The following is a 13979-nucleotide window of genomic DNA, read 5'->3' as shown; positions in this document are numbered from 1 at the left end:
AAGGTAAATGATTTAATGTGCAGAAAATGTATTCACACACCCTCATAACTAGATGGTTGGGAGGGACCACAAATTATAGTTCTGACTTTGATAGTTTACATACATGCTAATAAGTTTTCAACTTTATCAGCTGAAATTTCAACAAGCTGACAGCACGGTGATATTTAGATAGAGCCTCAACTGAAGACAAACACGACCTTGTTCCCAGACTCAACTCTACAGCAGCAAATAAACATTCCACTTCCTCTAAAAAAATAAGTAGTCCCGATATTAACAAAGAAGTATATTGCACTCGGGTCAACTTCCAACTATCGCTCCTTTCGAGCAGTCATTAGAAAATAACATTTTATATTCACAATACGCATTTCCTCTGCAAGTGGTCATTCTACTACAGTCGATCCACTGCTCACATCCAACGACTGGGAGGCAGAGTGAGTCTTCAAATGTCTCTTCAGGTGATTTAGACAGGTGTAGGTCTTGGAACAGAGATGGCAGGGGTACGGTCTCACCCCAGTGTGGTTCAGAACATGTTTCTTCAACTCCGCACCGCGAGAGAACGCCTTACCACACTCGTGGCAGATGTAGGGTCGTACTCCTGTGTGTACCCGCATGTGAAGCGTGACCTTACTGGCCATGGTGAAGCCTTTCTCGCAGACGGTGCATTTGTACGGTCTCTCCCCAGTGTGTGTTCTCCTGTGGATCTGCAGCTCTCCTGCGGAGCAGAAGGCCTTGCCGCAGTCAGAGCAGAGGAAAGGTTTCTCCCCCGTGTGAGTCCTGATGTGTATCGTCAGGTTTCCGTTCACAGAGAACCGCTTGGTGCAGTAGGTACACTGGTACGGCCTCTCGCCGGTGTGAGTCCGCATGTGGAGCTTCAGGTCTCCTTTGCACCGGAAGGCCTTTCCACAGCTGGGGCAGATCTTGGACCTCTCTTGGGAGTGACGTTGCTCGTGGTTATTTTGCCAGACCTAAACAAAATAATTTTATTAGACATTTCAAATATAATGATTTGTCTTAGTCATTTTAGGTTAACAATACACACAGCTTTTTCCTTGTCTTGGAAATGTGTCAACCTCTGGTGAGAATTAAATGCACAGAACAATCAATACAGAACAACACCTGGGAGCTGAAGCCCTTTCCACACTGTTTACACTTGTAGGGTTTGTCTTCTGCACCGTGGGCCTTCTGGTGGGCCCTCAGCTCCGCCACGCCCGGGAATGGTCCCTCCCCACAGTACCTGGCAATACATAGGTTAGCACACAGACAGTCTATTCCCTATAATTCATTTATAGCTAGATAGATATAGGGCTCTGGTCAAACCTAGTGCCCTGAGTAGGGTGTAGTTTGGGATGTAGTTATTGACTGTTCACCTTATAGGGCAGGGGGACTGTACAAGTGATTGAAAAACATTTAATGTTGTGTACTCAACAATCATGAATCACAGACAGGTATCCCAAATGGCACCCTAGTCAAAACTAGTGCACTATACAGGGTCCCATTTGGGACACATACAGCAACAGGGTATCAGTATAATATACCTGCAGTTGAAGACCTTGTCAGCGGAGTGGGTTACCAGGTGTTTCTTTAGCGAGTTGTGCCACTTGAAGATCTTCCCACACTGTGGACACTCAAACTGGCCCGCCTGACCCAAACCGCTGGCCCGTCTACAACACCGGTGCCTGACCCGCTCCCTGACCGACCCGAAACTGCTTCCACATTTAATACAGACATAGGCAGCGTTGGAGCACTGCGTTCTGCGGTGGGTGGACATCTCCGAGGACCTTCTGAAGGTCTTACCACACTGGGAACACTTGTAAGGGTTCTCCCCTGTGTGGAGTCTCTGGTGCTCCAGCATCTCATAGCGGTAGATGAAACAGCGGCCGCACTGGGGACACTTGTGGGCCACGCGCTGCCGCGGCTGCTCCGATGACACACCGGAGGAGGCTGATGGGGCGTGTTCAGCTGTACTGCTGCTCAGGGAGTATTGATGCTCCGAGACGACTGCTTCTCTTCCTTCCTCAGACCTCGGTCTCTCCTTCAGGTGATCCTCTCCTTCAGATCCATGGGTTTCTACTGAATCTGTTCCAGTATTTTTATCCACACTTGTTTTTAACTCGGCCCATTGGCCAGTCAAACTGTCAGTCATAACCCCCTGGTCGTCTCTGATCTCCAAGGGCGGGCTGTCGCGGGCGCTGTGGCGCGTGGCATTGGCCAGTCTCAGTGATGGAGGGAAGGATAACGAGACGAGGAGACGGTCCTCTGTCCTCGAGGGAACTGAACAGTGACAAGCAGGACCAATGGAAAGAAGATAGGAAAGGTGAGTCGTCTATAGGTTAGTGAAATAATGCTATAGAACGCCATCTACAGTCAGACAGAATATGCATCCCAAATGGCACCTATTCACTAGATAGTGCACTGCTACGACCCTATATAGTGCACTGCTACGACCCTATATAGTGCACTACTTTTAACCGGAAGCCCCAGGAGCCTGGTCAACAGTAGAGCATTATAAAGGGAATAGGTTGCCATGGGAAACGCAGACAGAGGCTTACCGCTCTTGGGCAGCTTCCCGGGGCAGTGTTGGTTCTGTAGCAGAGACTTCAGGTCTTCTCCGTGAGAGACACAGCGCATGTAGTCCTCCAGAACAGAGGGGGCAGCACTGATCAACAACGCAGTCTGAACAAAGAAGATAAATCACATTGTATTGGTCACATACACGTTTAGCAGATGTTATTGCGGGTTTAGCGAAATGCTTGTAAATGAAACTAATATTACGATGAAATACAGCTGTACTAGTTTTACAGTTGTTATTCTATCTACACCAGTGAATTGCCATGTAAGCAGTAAGGCCCGAGGGGGCATGGTATATGGCCAATATACCACGGCTAAGGACTGTTCTTATGCGTGACGCCAAGCTGAGTGTCTGGACACAGCCCTTAGCCGTGGTATATTGGCCATATACCAAACCCCCGAGGTGCCTTATTGCTATTTATAAACTGGTTACCAACGTAAAAATGTGGCATAAGGTCTGATATACCACAGCTGTCAGCCAATCAGCATTCAGGGCGTGAACCACCCAGTTTATTCTAAATAACCATGTTTTGTCCCAACCCTGTATAATCCTTTCATCTCGACTCATCTGACACCAGACTAGTGTAAGATGGGCAACAATGGACCTGGGGTTACTCAGTGTCACCGGCCGTGTCCCAAATCTGCCTGGCCTACTACTTACTGTGTACTAATCATACTACTTAGAATAGACTGTTTAGTAAAAATAAATGCAGTAAGCAACAAATAACATTCTAGGCCCCGCCTCCTGAGAAGAGCCACATTATAGGCCCCGCCTCCTGAGAAGAGCCACATTCTAGGCTCCTCCCCCTGAGAACTCGTAATCTAATGCATTGGTTCATTTTGGTACAGCACTTCCCCTTATCAGCCGTTGAAGACTGTTCCTCCGTAGTGAATTCTACTGGATGAAGAGCTGAAATGAGTATGCCGTTTAAACCATACTCTGTTTTAGAAAGTTTGATAGGATGTACATTTTCTCATACCTAAAATGCCTGCCATTTACAACACAAGTACGGACGGGTATTCGGACCCTGTAGCAGTGCTGTCCAACGGTGTACCTGTTTGAAGTCTGGGACCGGCAGCAGCTCCTCCAGCCTAGACAGGAAGTGGCACACCAGAGTTTGCAGCGATGAGTCAAAGTTAGGACCATACTCCACCGGGAACACCACCTGACAGACAGGGACTTAGTTAGAGATGAAACTTGAAAGATCCCAGAGGGGAAACCCAACAACCATAGTGAAGGGAGTCTGATCACTGTTCCAAAACTTTAAAACGGCATCCTGCCTTGAGATTAAAACACCAACATGGAGCTTCATGATCTGAGAAGTCCATCATGGAGGTTAGGAGCCCTGTGTTCCCTCCTATCTGGGTCTTCCACTAGGCTCTATCATACCTCGAAGAAGTGTTCCCTCCTATCTGGGTCTTCCACTAGGCTCTATCATACCTCGAAGAAGTGTTCCCTCCTATCTGGGTCTTCCACTAGGCTCTATCATACCTCGAAGAAGTGTTCCCTCCTATCTGGGTCTTCCACTAGGCTCTGTCTTACCTCGAAGAAGTGTTCCCTCCTATCTGGGTCTTCCACTAGGCTCTGTCTTACCTTGGAGAAGTGTTCCCTCCTATCTGGGTCTTCCACTAGGCTCTATCATACCTCGAAGAAGTGTTCCCTCCTATCTGGGTCTTCCACTAGGCTCTGTCTTACCTTGGAGAAGTGTTCCCTCCTATCTGGGTCTTCCACTAGGCTCTGTCTTACCTTGGAGAAGTGTTCCCTCCTATCTGGGTCTTCCACTAGGCTCTATCATACCTTGAAGAAGTGTTCCCTCCTATCTGGGTCTTCCACTAGGCTCTATCATACCTTGAAGAAGTGTTCCCTCCTATCTGGGTCTTCCACTAGGCTCTATCATACCTCGAATAAGTGTTCCCTCCTATCTGGGTCTCCCACTAGGCTCTATCATACCTTGAAGAAGTGTTCCCTCCTATCTGGGTCTTCCACTAGGCTCTATCTTACCTTGGAGAAGTGTTCCCTCCTATCTGGGTCTTCCACTAGGCTCTATCATACCTTGAAGAAGTGTTCCCTCCTATCTGGGTCTTCCACTAGGCTCTGGATCAGCTTCAGGAAGTTGGCTTCAGCAAATTCAATCGCTGCATCGTTTGACTGCAAAACATAAAAGGATCCAGACAAACATCACCAGCTGGACACAGTGTTGGTTTCCTGGAGACAGCCTAGTCCTGGACTAAAAACCAAACAAATAGATAATGATCTTTGAAAGTGCTCTTTAGTCCAGGACTTGTTTCAACTGCCCCTTACTGTTCAAGAGAACGGGCTTGTCAGAATATCTCCCCAGTTGATTAGACACTCACCTGTTTCAGACCAGATGCTGTGATTCTATCCAGGTGTGTTTGAACAGCCTCGAGGTCATCAGGATGTCCAGATCGGATCAGTTCCAGAGTCACCTGAGAAGAGACCCAGCCAGTTACCACCCAAGACCCAGCCAGTTACCACCCGAGACCCAGCCAGTTACCACCCGAGACCCAGCCAGTTACCACCTGCATTCAACCATCTGCAGCCTCCAATCACAGACACCAAGCCCCTCCCCTCCTGTGCTGTGTGCACCTTCCCACACAGACGCCAAGCCCCTCCCCTCCTGTGCTGTGTGCACCTTCCCACACAGACGCCAAGCCCCTCCCCCTGACACTCACAACAACAAAAGTCTAGATGAAAGATCACTTCTTCCTCTCTGACAACAAGCAGTTTTAACTCCCCATTAGCATTTGAGGTTTGGTCCGACATAGGGTCGGTCATATGAACGCCGAAACAGACATTTAATGTTGTCGTAGAAATTACCACTAAGGATCCCAAAGTCGAGCTTAAATTAATTAAAGCTTAACTGCCTGTAGCTCAGGCCCTGAAGCAAGGATATGCACATTCTTGGTACCACTTGAAAGGAAACGCTTTGAAGTTTGAAATGTCAATTGAATGTAGGACAATAGATCTGGGAGAAGAAAATACAGGGGAAAAAAAACCAAACAGTCTTTTTCTACCACCATCTTTGAAATGCAAGAGAAAGGTTCTAGCCATCACTCTGGTTGTAATTCCGTTGGTGTCCACAAGATGGCAGCAGTGTGCGCGCAAAGTTTCAGATGGATATTTTGAAGTATGAGTGAACCAGTTGACTTTCAGTGTGATGTTCCCAGGTACATTTGGGCAAATCGTGAAGCATTCATATTAATTTTTTTGGGCAAGAATATCGTCAAATCTGTATACTTGGACTTTGATTTAGCTTTTCCAGTATTAGTAGCCATATTAGAAGTTCAACATTTACAAAACAACCAGTTTTCATAACTCTGAATATCCTTATAATTTCTGTCCAAAATGAAAAGGCATGCTGTCGTACAAGGTTAGTAGCTACATTTGACGACGGTTTCCGATACTCCCGTAAAGCCCTGCTCATTGGCTATCTAGCTAGCTTAGTTTGACCCCGATTGGTGCTTCTTTGACAAAAGACAGTCTTTCAAGTGATCAGAGGGCCATGGTGTCGCTCTCTGACCAAATATGGTGTCCTATAGGATATACAACCCCCCTAATGATATAGTGAAGTCTGGTTACCTTCTAGGTTCTCTGATATGGTGTCCTATAGGATACACTACACCCCTAATGATGTAGTGAAGTCTGGTTACCTTCTAGGATCTCTGATATGGTGTCCTATAGGATATACTACCCCCCTAATGATATAGTGAAGTCTGGTTACGTTCTAGGATCTCTGATATGGTGTCCTATAGGATATACTACCCCCCTAATGATATAGTGAAGTCTGGTTACCTTCTAGGATCTCTGATATGGTGTCCTATAGGATACACTACACCCCTAATGATATAGTGAAGTCTGGTCACGTTCTAGGATCTCTGAAGAATAAATATGAACGTGATTTGACTGGTTGAAACAACGTTTAGGGTTAGATATTCAGATTCCTCTCTTTGCAAATTCAACAAGTGGAAAACAAAAATCGATTGTGCATGCTATTTGGACCTTTTTACGATATAAAATCCTTTTTCATCTAACAAAATGACACTTCATGTTATCTCTGGGACCCTTTAGATGATAAATCAGAGCAAGATATCAGAATGCAAGTACACATTTCACCTTCAGAGGTGAATTTATCAAACCTATCTCGGTGAAAAAAAGTTGTTGCTAGGAGCTCTCCTCAAACAATAGCATGGCATTTTTTTCCGCAGTAATAGCTACTGTAAATTGGACAGTGCAGTTAAATTAACAAGAATTTAAGCTTTCAGCCAATATAAGATGCTTATATGTACCGACATTTAGTTTTTTCTCTAAAATCTGAATCTTGACATAACGGACTGAATGATTTACAACTGTCCTGTTGAAGGGACGCCTATCCTTAATTATTCATATCTGGGCTTTAGTCGTTTAAGTTAACACTGAAATAGTTTTTCCAACCCAACAATTAATTTTGAAATATATATATATATTCAGGGCAATCGGAAAGTATTCAGACCCCTGGACTTTTCCCACTTTGTTATGTTACAGCCTTATTCACAATGGATTAAATTTATTTACAAAACAAAAAAAACACAATACACAATAATGACAAAGCAAAAACAGGTTTTTAGGAATTTGGGCAAATGTATTAAACTGAAATTTCAAATTTTCACAAGTATTCAGACACTTTACTCAGTACTTTGTTGAAGCACCTTTGGCAGCGATTACAGCCTTGAGTCTTCTTGGGTATGACGCTACAAGCTTGGCACACCTGTATTTGGGGAGTTTCTCCCTCTGCAGATCCTCTCAAGCTCTGTCAGGTTGGATGGGGAGCGTCGCTGTACAGCTATTTTCAGGTTTTTCCAGAGATGTTTGATCGGGTTCAAGTCCGGGCTCTTGCTGGGCCACTCAGAGACTTGTTCCGAAGCCACTCCTGCGTTGTCTTGGCTGTGCGCTTAAGGTCGTTGTCCTGTTGGAAGGTGAACCTTCACCTCAGTCTGAGGTCCTGAGCGTTTTGGAGCAGGTTTTCATCAAGGATCTCTGTACTTTGCTCTGTTCATCTTTCCCTCCATCCTGACTAGTCTCCCAGTCCCTGCTGCTGAAATACATCCCCACAGCATGATGCTGCCACCACCACGCTTCACTGTAGGGATGGTGCCAGGTTTCCTCCAGACGTGATGCTTTGCATTCAGGCCAAGGAGTTCAATCTTGGTTTCATCAGACTAGAGAATCTTGTTTCTCATGGTCTGAGAGTCCTTTAGGTTCTTTCTGGCAAACTCCAACTGGGCTGTCATGTGCCTTTTACTGAGGAGTGGCTTCCGTTTGGTCACTCTACCATAAAGGCCTGATTGGCGGAGTGTTGCAGAGATGGTCGACCTTCTGGAAGGTTCGCCCATCGCCACAGAGTGACCATCAAGTTCTTGGTCACCTCCCTGACCAAGGCCCTTCTTCCCCGATTTTATCAGTTTGGCAGGGCAGCCAGCTCTAGGAAGAGTCTTGGTGGTACCAAACTTCTTCCATTTAAGAACGATGAGGCCAATGTGTTCTTGAGGACCTTCAATGCTGCAGACATTTTGTTGGTATCCTTCCCCACAATCTTGTCTCGGAGCTCTACAGGCAATTCCTTCGACCTCATGACTTGGTTTTTGCTCTGACATACAGTGTAAACTGTGGGACCTTATATAGACAGGTGTGTGCCTTTCCAAATCATGCCAAATCAATTGAACTTACCACAGTTGGACTCCAAGTTGTAGAAACATCAAGGATGATCAATGGAAACAGGATGCACCTGAGCTCAACTTCAAGTCTCATAGCAAAGGGTCTGAATACTTATGTAAATAAGGTATCTGTATTTTTAATTATACATTTGCAGACATTTTACATTTGATCAATTTTAGAATAAGGATGTAACGTAACAAAATGTAGAAAAAGTCAAGGGGTCTGAATACTTTCTGAAGGCATTGAATATATATATATATATAAAATTTATTTTTTTACACTGTTTGGACGCCTAAGGATTTCAACAGCAGAAAAATCCTTGAGATTGATTGGGAATCTCTTACCCGTCCTCTGAGAGCCAGGATGAGCAGCCACCTCTGTCTGTTGGACAGGAGTTCTGGAACCACCTCCGTTACCATGGACACAAACTCCTCCAGCTTCCCATAATGCTTTGTGTTGCCCTGGCGCACCACCTGCCACATAACTGCTGACATCATCCGGAGAGGAGGGACCAGCAGGCCCAGGGAGGGCAGAGGAAAGGGGGTTTCTGCTAGGAAGAGAGAGGAGAGGAGGAGAGAGGGAGGAGGAGAGGGAGGAGGAGGAGAGGGGAGAGGGGAGGTTGAGTCACCATAGTGAGGCATAGTTAATTGTCTAAATAAGCGAAAGGCCTCATCCCCCTTTCTGCAAATCAGATCATGATGCTATGACTCCTGCTATTGTTGTGTACCCTGGCGCTATGACTCCTGCTATTGTTGTGTACCCTGGCGCTATGACTCCTGCTATTGTTGTGTACCCTGGCGCTATGACTTCTGCTATTGTTGTGTACCCTGGCGCTATGACTCCTGCTATTGTTGTGTACCCTGGCGCTATGACTCCTGCTATTGTTGTGTACCCTGGCGCTATGACTCCTGCTTCATTTTTACAAGCAGAAGCTCACAAAAGGAAGTACCCCTTTACACCATAGAGAAATGTTCCTCCGAAGAGGCTACAGGACTGCTTTGATAGTGCTGACGAGTTAACCACCTCAGTCCCCAGTTAACCACCTCAGTCCCCAGTTAACCACCCCAGTCCCCAGTTAACCACCCCAGTCCCCAGTTAACTGCTTCCCCTGGATTAACACCCCCAGGTGTGCACTAAAGGGCTACCGCTCACAGGGCTATTGTAGTGTACCCTGGCGCTATGGCTGAGGACACGAACAAGTCCCGCTACGACCTTCTCAGGGCCATCAAACAGGCAAAATGACAATATAGGAACAAGGTGGAATCCTATTACGGCAGGGCTTGCAAAATATTACGGACTACAAAAGGGAAACCCATTGACGCGAGCCTACCAGACAAGCTAAATGTCTTCCATGCTCGCATGCAGCCTGGTCATGGCTCACATCAACATCCCGGAACCACTAGACCCACTCTAATTTGCATACCGCCCCAACAGAGCCACAGATGATGCAATCTCAATCCCACTCCACAATACCCTTTCCCACCTGGACAAAAGGAATACCTACGCAAGAATGCTGTTCATTGTTCCCTCCAAGCTCATCACTAAGCTTGGGGCCCTGAGTCCTGACAGGCCGTCTCCAGGTGGTGAAGGTAGGCAACAACACCTACACTACACTGATCCTCAACACAGGGGCCCCACAAGGGTGCGTCCTTAGTCCCCTCCTGTACTCCCTATTCACCCACGACTGCATGGCCACGAACGCCTCCAGAGGGTGGGGAGTCCGAAATCACCGGGAGCACAGGACCTCAGCCGCCCCCCCAATCATCATTCAATGATTGAGATATATCTACATCACTATCTTTATATCGCTCTATATCTATACACACTATATAACATATACACTATTTTATCCATGTATTCTTCAGATATATATTAGTCTAGCCACATACATCGCATCACAGACAGAGCTAATCCAAATATTGTTTTTATTCCATTATCTTAGGTGTGTGCATTGTTAGATATTACTGCACTGTTGGAGCCAGGAACACAAGCATTTCGCTACACCCACAATAACATTTGATAAATGTGTAGTCAACCAATAAAATGTGATTTGAAAGAAAAGGGGAGAGGAGAATTAAGAATTTATAAATGGCTTGCCAACTTTGGATTTTCTGCAGCAGAACATCTGGGAAACGGTATAAATAGCACCTTTGGGTCCATGAACAACACACGTTACGATGTTGGACGCATAAAGGACCTTCATCTTTCATATCAGCGAGAAATAGTTCAAACAAAACCATTTTTACTGAAGACAGAGTGGACTGCTAATTAACTACATGCCTTTTCAGAACAACGCCTTTGCGTAACCGGAAGATCAAAGCCACTAACAAACACGGTGTCACTTAAAAATACAGTTGTCTGCCACTGTTAATATAAAACTGGTTACTAGTGCATATAGATAGACAAGTTGTCATTATTCACTGTGTTACGTGTTACTTTCCTATTGTTCCGCTACTTTCATTCTCCCTGTATGGTCGGGAAGGGCCCGTATTAAACATGTGAAGAGGACCATTTGATGTGGGCTAAGCTACATCTAGATAAAACAGCAATGGAGGGCCGAAACAAGATAAAACTAACTAGATATAGAAGCATAACGGCTAAGCTACAAAACAAAATATACGACTTTAGCTAATACATACCCATGTTGCACCTCAAAGCAACTTAACGCTTCGGATTGTTATAAAGACTAAATGAAATTAGCGTTGTATTTATTTATGTTTTTAAAATGCTAGTTAGCACAAGAACACCATTTTTGGCGTTTTCTTTGTTGGTTATAAAAGAGACGCAAATGTACTTCCGGAAACTGAACTTCCGGAATCGTTCGTGCATAGAGATAGATAGAAGTCTTATCTTTATATCTGTGACATTATAGAGTCCGTGACAACATGGGCAGCCCCACTGAGGCTACAACCCAGAGGAATACCCACCCGGTTGACTACTTAAAAAATGGATGGCGGAAGCATGGTGAAAGCCCTCAACGGCGCTTCCTGTGCTAAAATAGACTTATAGGCCACTAGAGTCTCTATCCTTCTCTATGGGTCCGTTCTAGCTCAGCGTCTCGTCAGAAACACTAAAAAAGTACTTCCAGTTCACGGAATTTCTAATCTTCAAATAAAAGTGGTTAGAGCGTTGGACTAGTAACCGGAAGGTTGCAAGTTCAAACCCCAGAGCTGACAAGGTACAAATCTGTTGTTCTGCCCCTGAACAGGCAGTTAACCCACTGTTCCTAGGCCGTCATTGAAAATAAGAATTTGTTCTTAACTGACTTGCCTGGTTAAATAAAGGTAAAATAAATATAAAAAATAAACGTTTGGATTATCATGCTGTTTCCATGGCAATACACACTGTCATGCAGCATAAATAAACATTGCTGTTTCCATGGCAATCCACGCTGTCATGCAGCATAATGAAACATTGCTGTTCCCATGGCAACACATGCTGTAGGAAGTTGCCAAAACTTTGCAATGGCCAACCGGAACAACCATTGTCACTCATCATAGTGTCAAAACTCTTACGAGTATTTTTAACAAGAATAGAGGTAACATTCAAGGTCTTGTTAATGAGGCTGCGGAACAGGTTGAGTTGACCAACCCTTTGAGGCCAAATGTAATGAGATAGGAGGTGAAGATGACAGTACAAAGTCATTGCTACACAGTCAAAGACAGTAAACTAATTTATATTTCAACACCAATCAATAACAGAGTGAGGAGGAGAAATACAGTGAAAGATACAGTTGAAAGTCTGAAGTTTACATACACCTCAGTCAAATATATTTAAACTCAGTTTTTCATAATTCCTGACATTTAATCCTTGTATAAATTCCCTGTCTTTAGGTCAGTTAAGATCACCACTTTATTTTAAGAATGTGAAATGTCAGAATAATAGTAGAGATAATTATTTATTTCAGCTTTTATTTCTTTCATCACATTTCCAGTGGGTCAGAAGTTTACATACACTCAATTAGTATTTGGTAGCGTTGCCTTTAAATTGTTTAACTTGGGTCAAACGTTTCGGGTAGCCTTCCACAAGCTTCCCACAATAAATTGGGTGAATTTTGGCCCATTCCTCCTGACATTCCTCCTCACAGTAACTGAGTCAGGGGTGTAGGCCTCCTTGCTCACACACGCTTTTGAAATTCTGCCCACAAATTTTCTATAGGTTTGAGGTCAGGGCTTTGTGATGGCCACTCCAATACCTTGACTTTGTTGTCCTTGAGCCATTTTGCCACAATTTTGGAAGTATGCTTGGGGACGTTGTACATTTGGAAGACCCATTTGCGACCAAGTTTTAACTTCCTGACTGATGTCTTGAGATGTTGCTTTAATATATCACCATCATTTTTCTACCTCATAATGACATCTATTTTGTGAAGTGCACCAGTCCCTCCTGCAGCAAAGCACCCCCACAACATGATGCTTCCACCCCCGTGCTTCACGGTTGGGATTGTGTTCTTCGGCTTGCAGGCCTCCCCCTTTTTCCTCCAAACATAACGATGGTCATTATGGCCAAACAGTTATATTTTTTTTCATCAGACCAAAGGACATTTCTCCAAAAAGTACAATCTTCCTACCCATGTGCAGTTGCAAACCGTAGTCTGTCTTTTTTTATGGCGGTTTTGGAGTAGTGTCTTCTTCCTTGCTGAGCGGCCTTTCAGGTTGTGTTAATATAGGACTCGTTTTACTGTGGATATAGATACTTTTGTACCTGTTTCCTCCAGCATCTTCACAAGGTCCTTTGCTGTTGTTCTGGGATTGATTTGCACTTTTCGCACCAAAGTATGTTCATCTCTAGGAGACAGAACGCATCTCCTTCCTGAGCAGTATGACGGCTGCGTGGTCCCATGGTGTTTATACTTGCGTACTATTGTTTTTACAGATGAACGTGGCACCTTCAGGAAATTGCTCCCAAGGATGAACCAGACTTGTGGAGGTATACCATTTTTTTCTGAGGTCATGGCTGATTTCTGTAGATTTTCCCATGATGTCAAGCAAAGAGGCCTTGAAGGTAGGCCTTGAAATACATCCACAGGTACACCTCCAATTGACTCAAATGATGTCAATTAGCCTTTCAGAAGCTTCTAAAGCCATGACATCATTTTCTGGAATTTTCCAAGCTGTTTAAAGGCACAGTCAACTTAGTGTAGTAAACTTCTGGCCCACTGGAATTGTGATACAATGAATTATAAGTGAAATAATCTGTCTGTAAACAATTGTTGGAAAAACTACTTGTGTCATGTACAAAGTAGATGTCCTAACCGACTTGCCAAAACTATAGTTTGTTAACAAGACATTTGTGGAGTGGTTTGAAAAATGAGTTTTAATGACTCCAACCTAAGTGTATGTAAACTTCCGACTTCAACTGTATATAAGATGGTGAGGAATGGGTTATACAGCAAAAATAAACCCAAAACACTGTTTTGTTTCTGTAAATCACCAAATAACAGTAAACGATTCATGATACATTTGACATTTGTGCCAATTTGGTATCACTTGAATTCGGTTCGGCCTATCTCCAGATAGTGTTTTACTTGCTATATTGTATTTACTTCGCCACCATGGCATTTTTTTTGCCTTTACCTCCCTTATCTCACCTCATTTGCTCACATCATATTTAAACTTGTTTCTACTGTATTATTGACTGTATGTTTGTTTTACTCCATGTGTAACTCTGTGTCGTTGTATGTGTCGAACTGCTTTGC

At 44.4% G+C, this 13979-nt stretch overlaps 1 protein-coding gene across 2 annotated transcripts; it reads right to left on the bottom strand.

Annotated features, from left to right (window-relative positions):
• On the bottom strand, positions 1-11251 carry LOC110509163 (zinc finger protein ZFMSA12A). Of its 2 annotated transcripts, none has more exons than XM_036967114.1 (9): positions 10921-11251; positions 8626-8831; positions 4924-5016; positions 4622-4717; positions 3624-3734; positions 2550-2673; positions 1536-2271; positions 1117-1234; positions 1-965 (listed from the first exon to the last, which is right to left on the bottom strand). In XM_036967114.1, the coding sequence occupies exons 1-9, from the start codon at positions 10922-10924 to the stop codon at positions 381-383; spliced, it is 2073 nt and encodes a 690-aa protein (XP_036823009.1). In that variant the 5' UTR covers positions 10925-11251; the 3' UTR covers positions 1-380. The 2 variants fall into 2 exon arrangements, with proteins under 2 accessions (XP_036823009.1, XP_036823010.1); XM_036967115.1 differs by having other exon boundaries at positions 8626-8828; positions 10921-11145.
• Between the last annotated feature and the right edge of the window lie 2728 nt (positions 11252-13979).

Source organism: Oncorhynchus mykiss, chromosome 28 (genome assembly GCF_013265735.2).
Source record: "Oncorhynchus mykiss isolate Arlee chromosome 28, USDA_OmykA_1.1, whole genome shotgun sequence".
Taxonomy (NCBI): Eukaryota; Metazoa; Chordata; class Actinopteri; order Salmoniformes; family Salmonidae; genus Oncorhynchus; species Oncorhynchus mykiss.
This window is presented reverse-complemented; position numbering and strand designations above follow the sequence as displayed.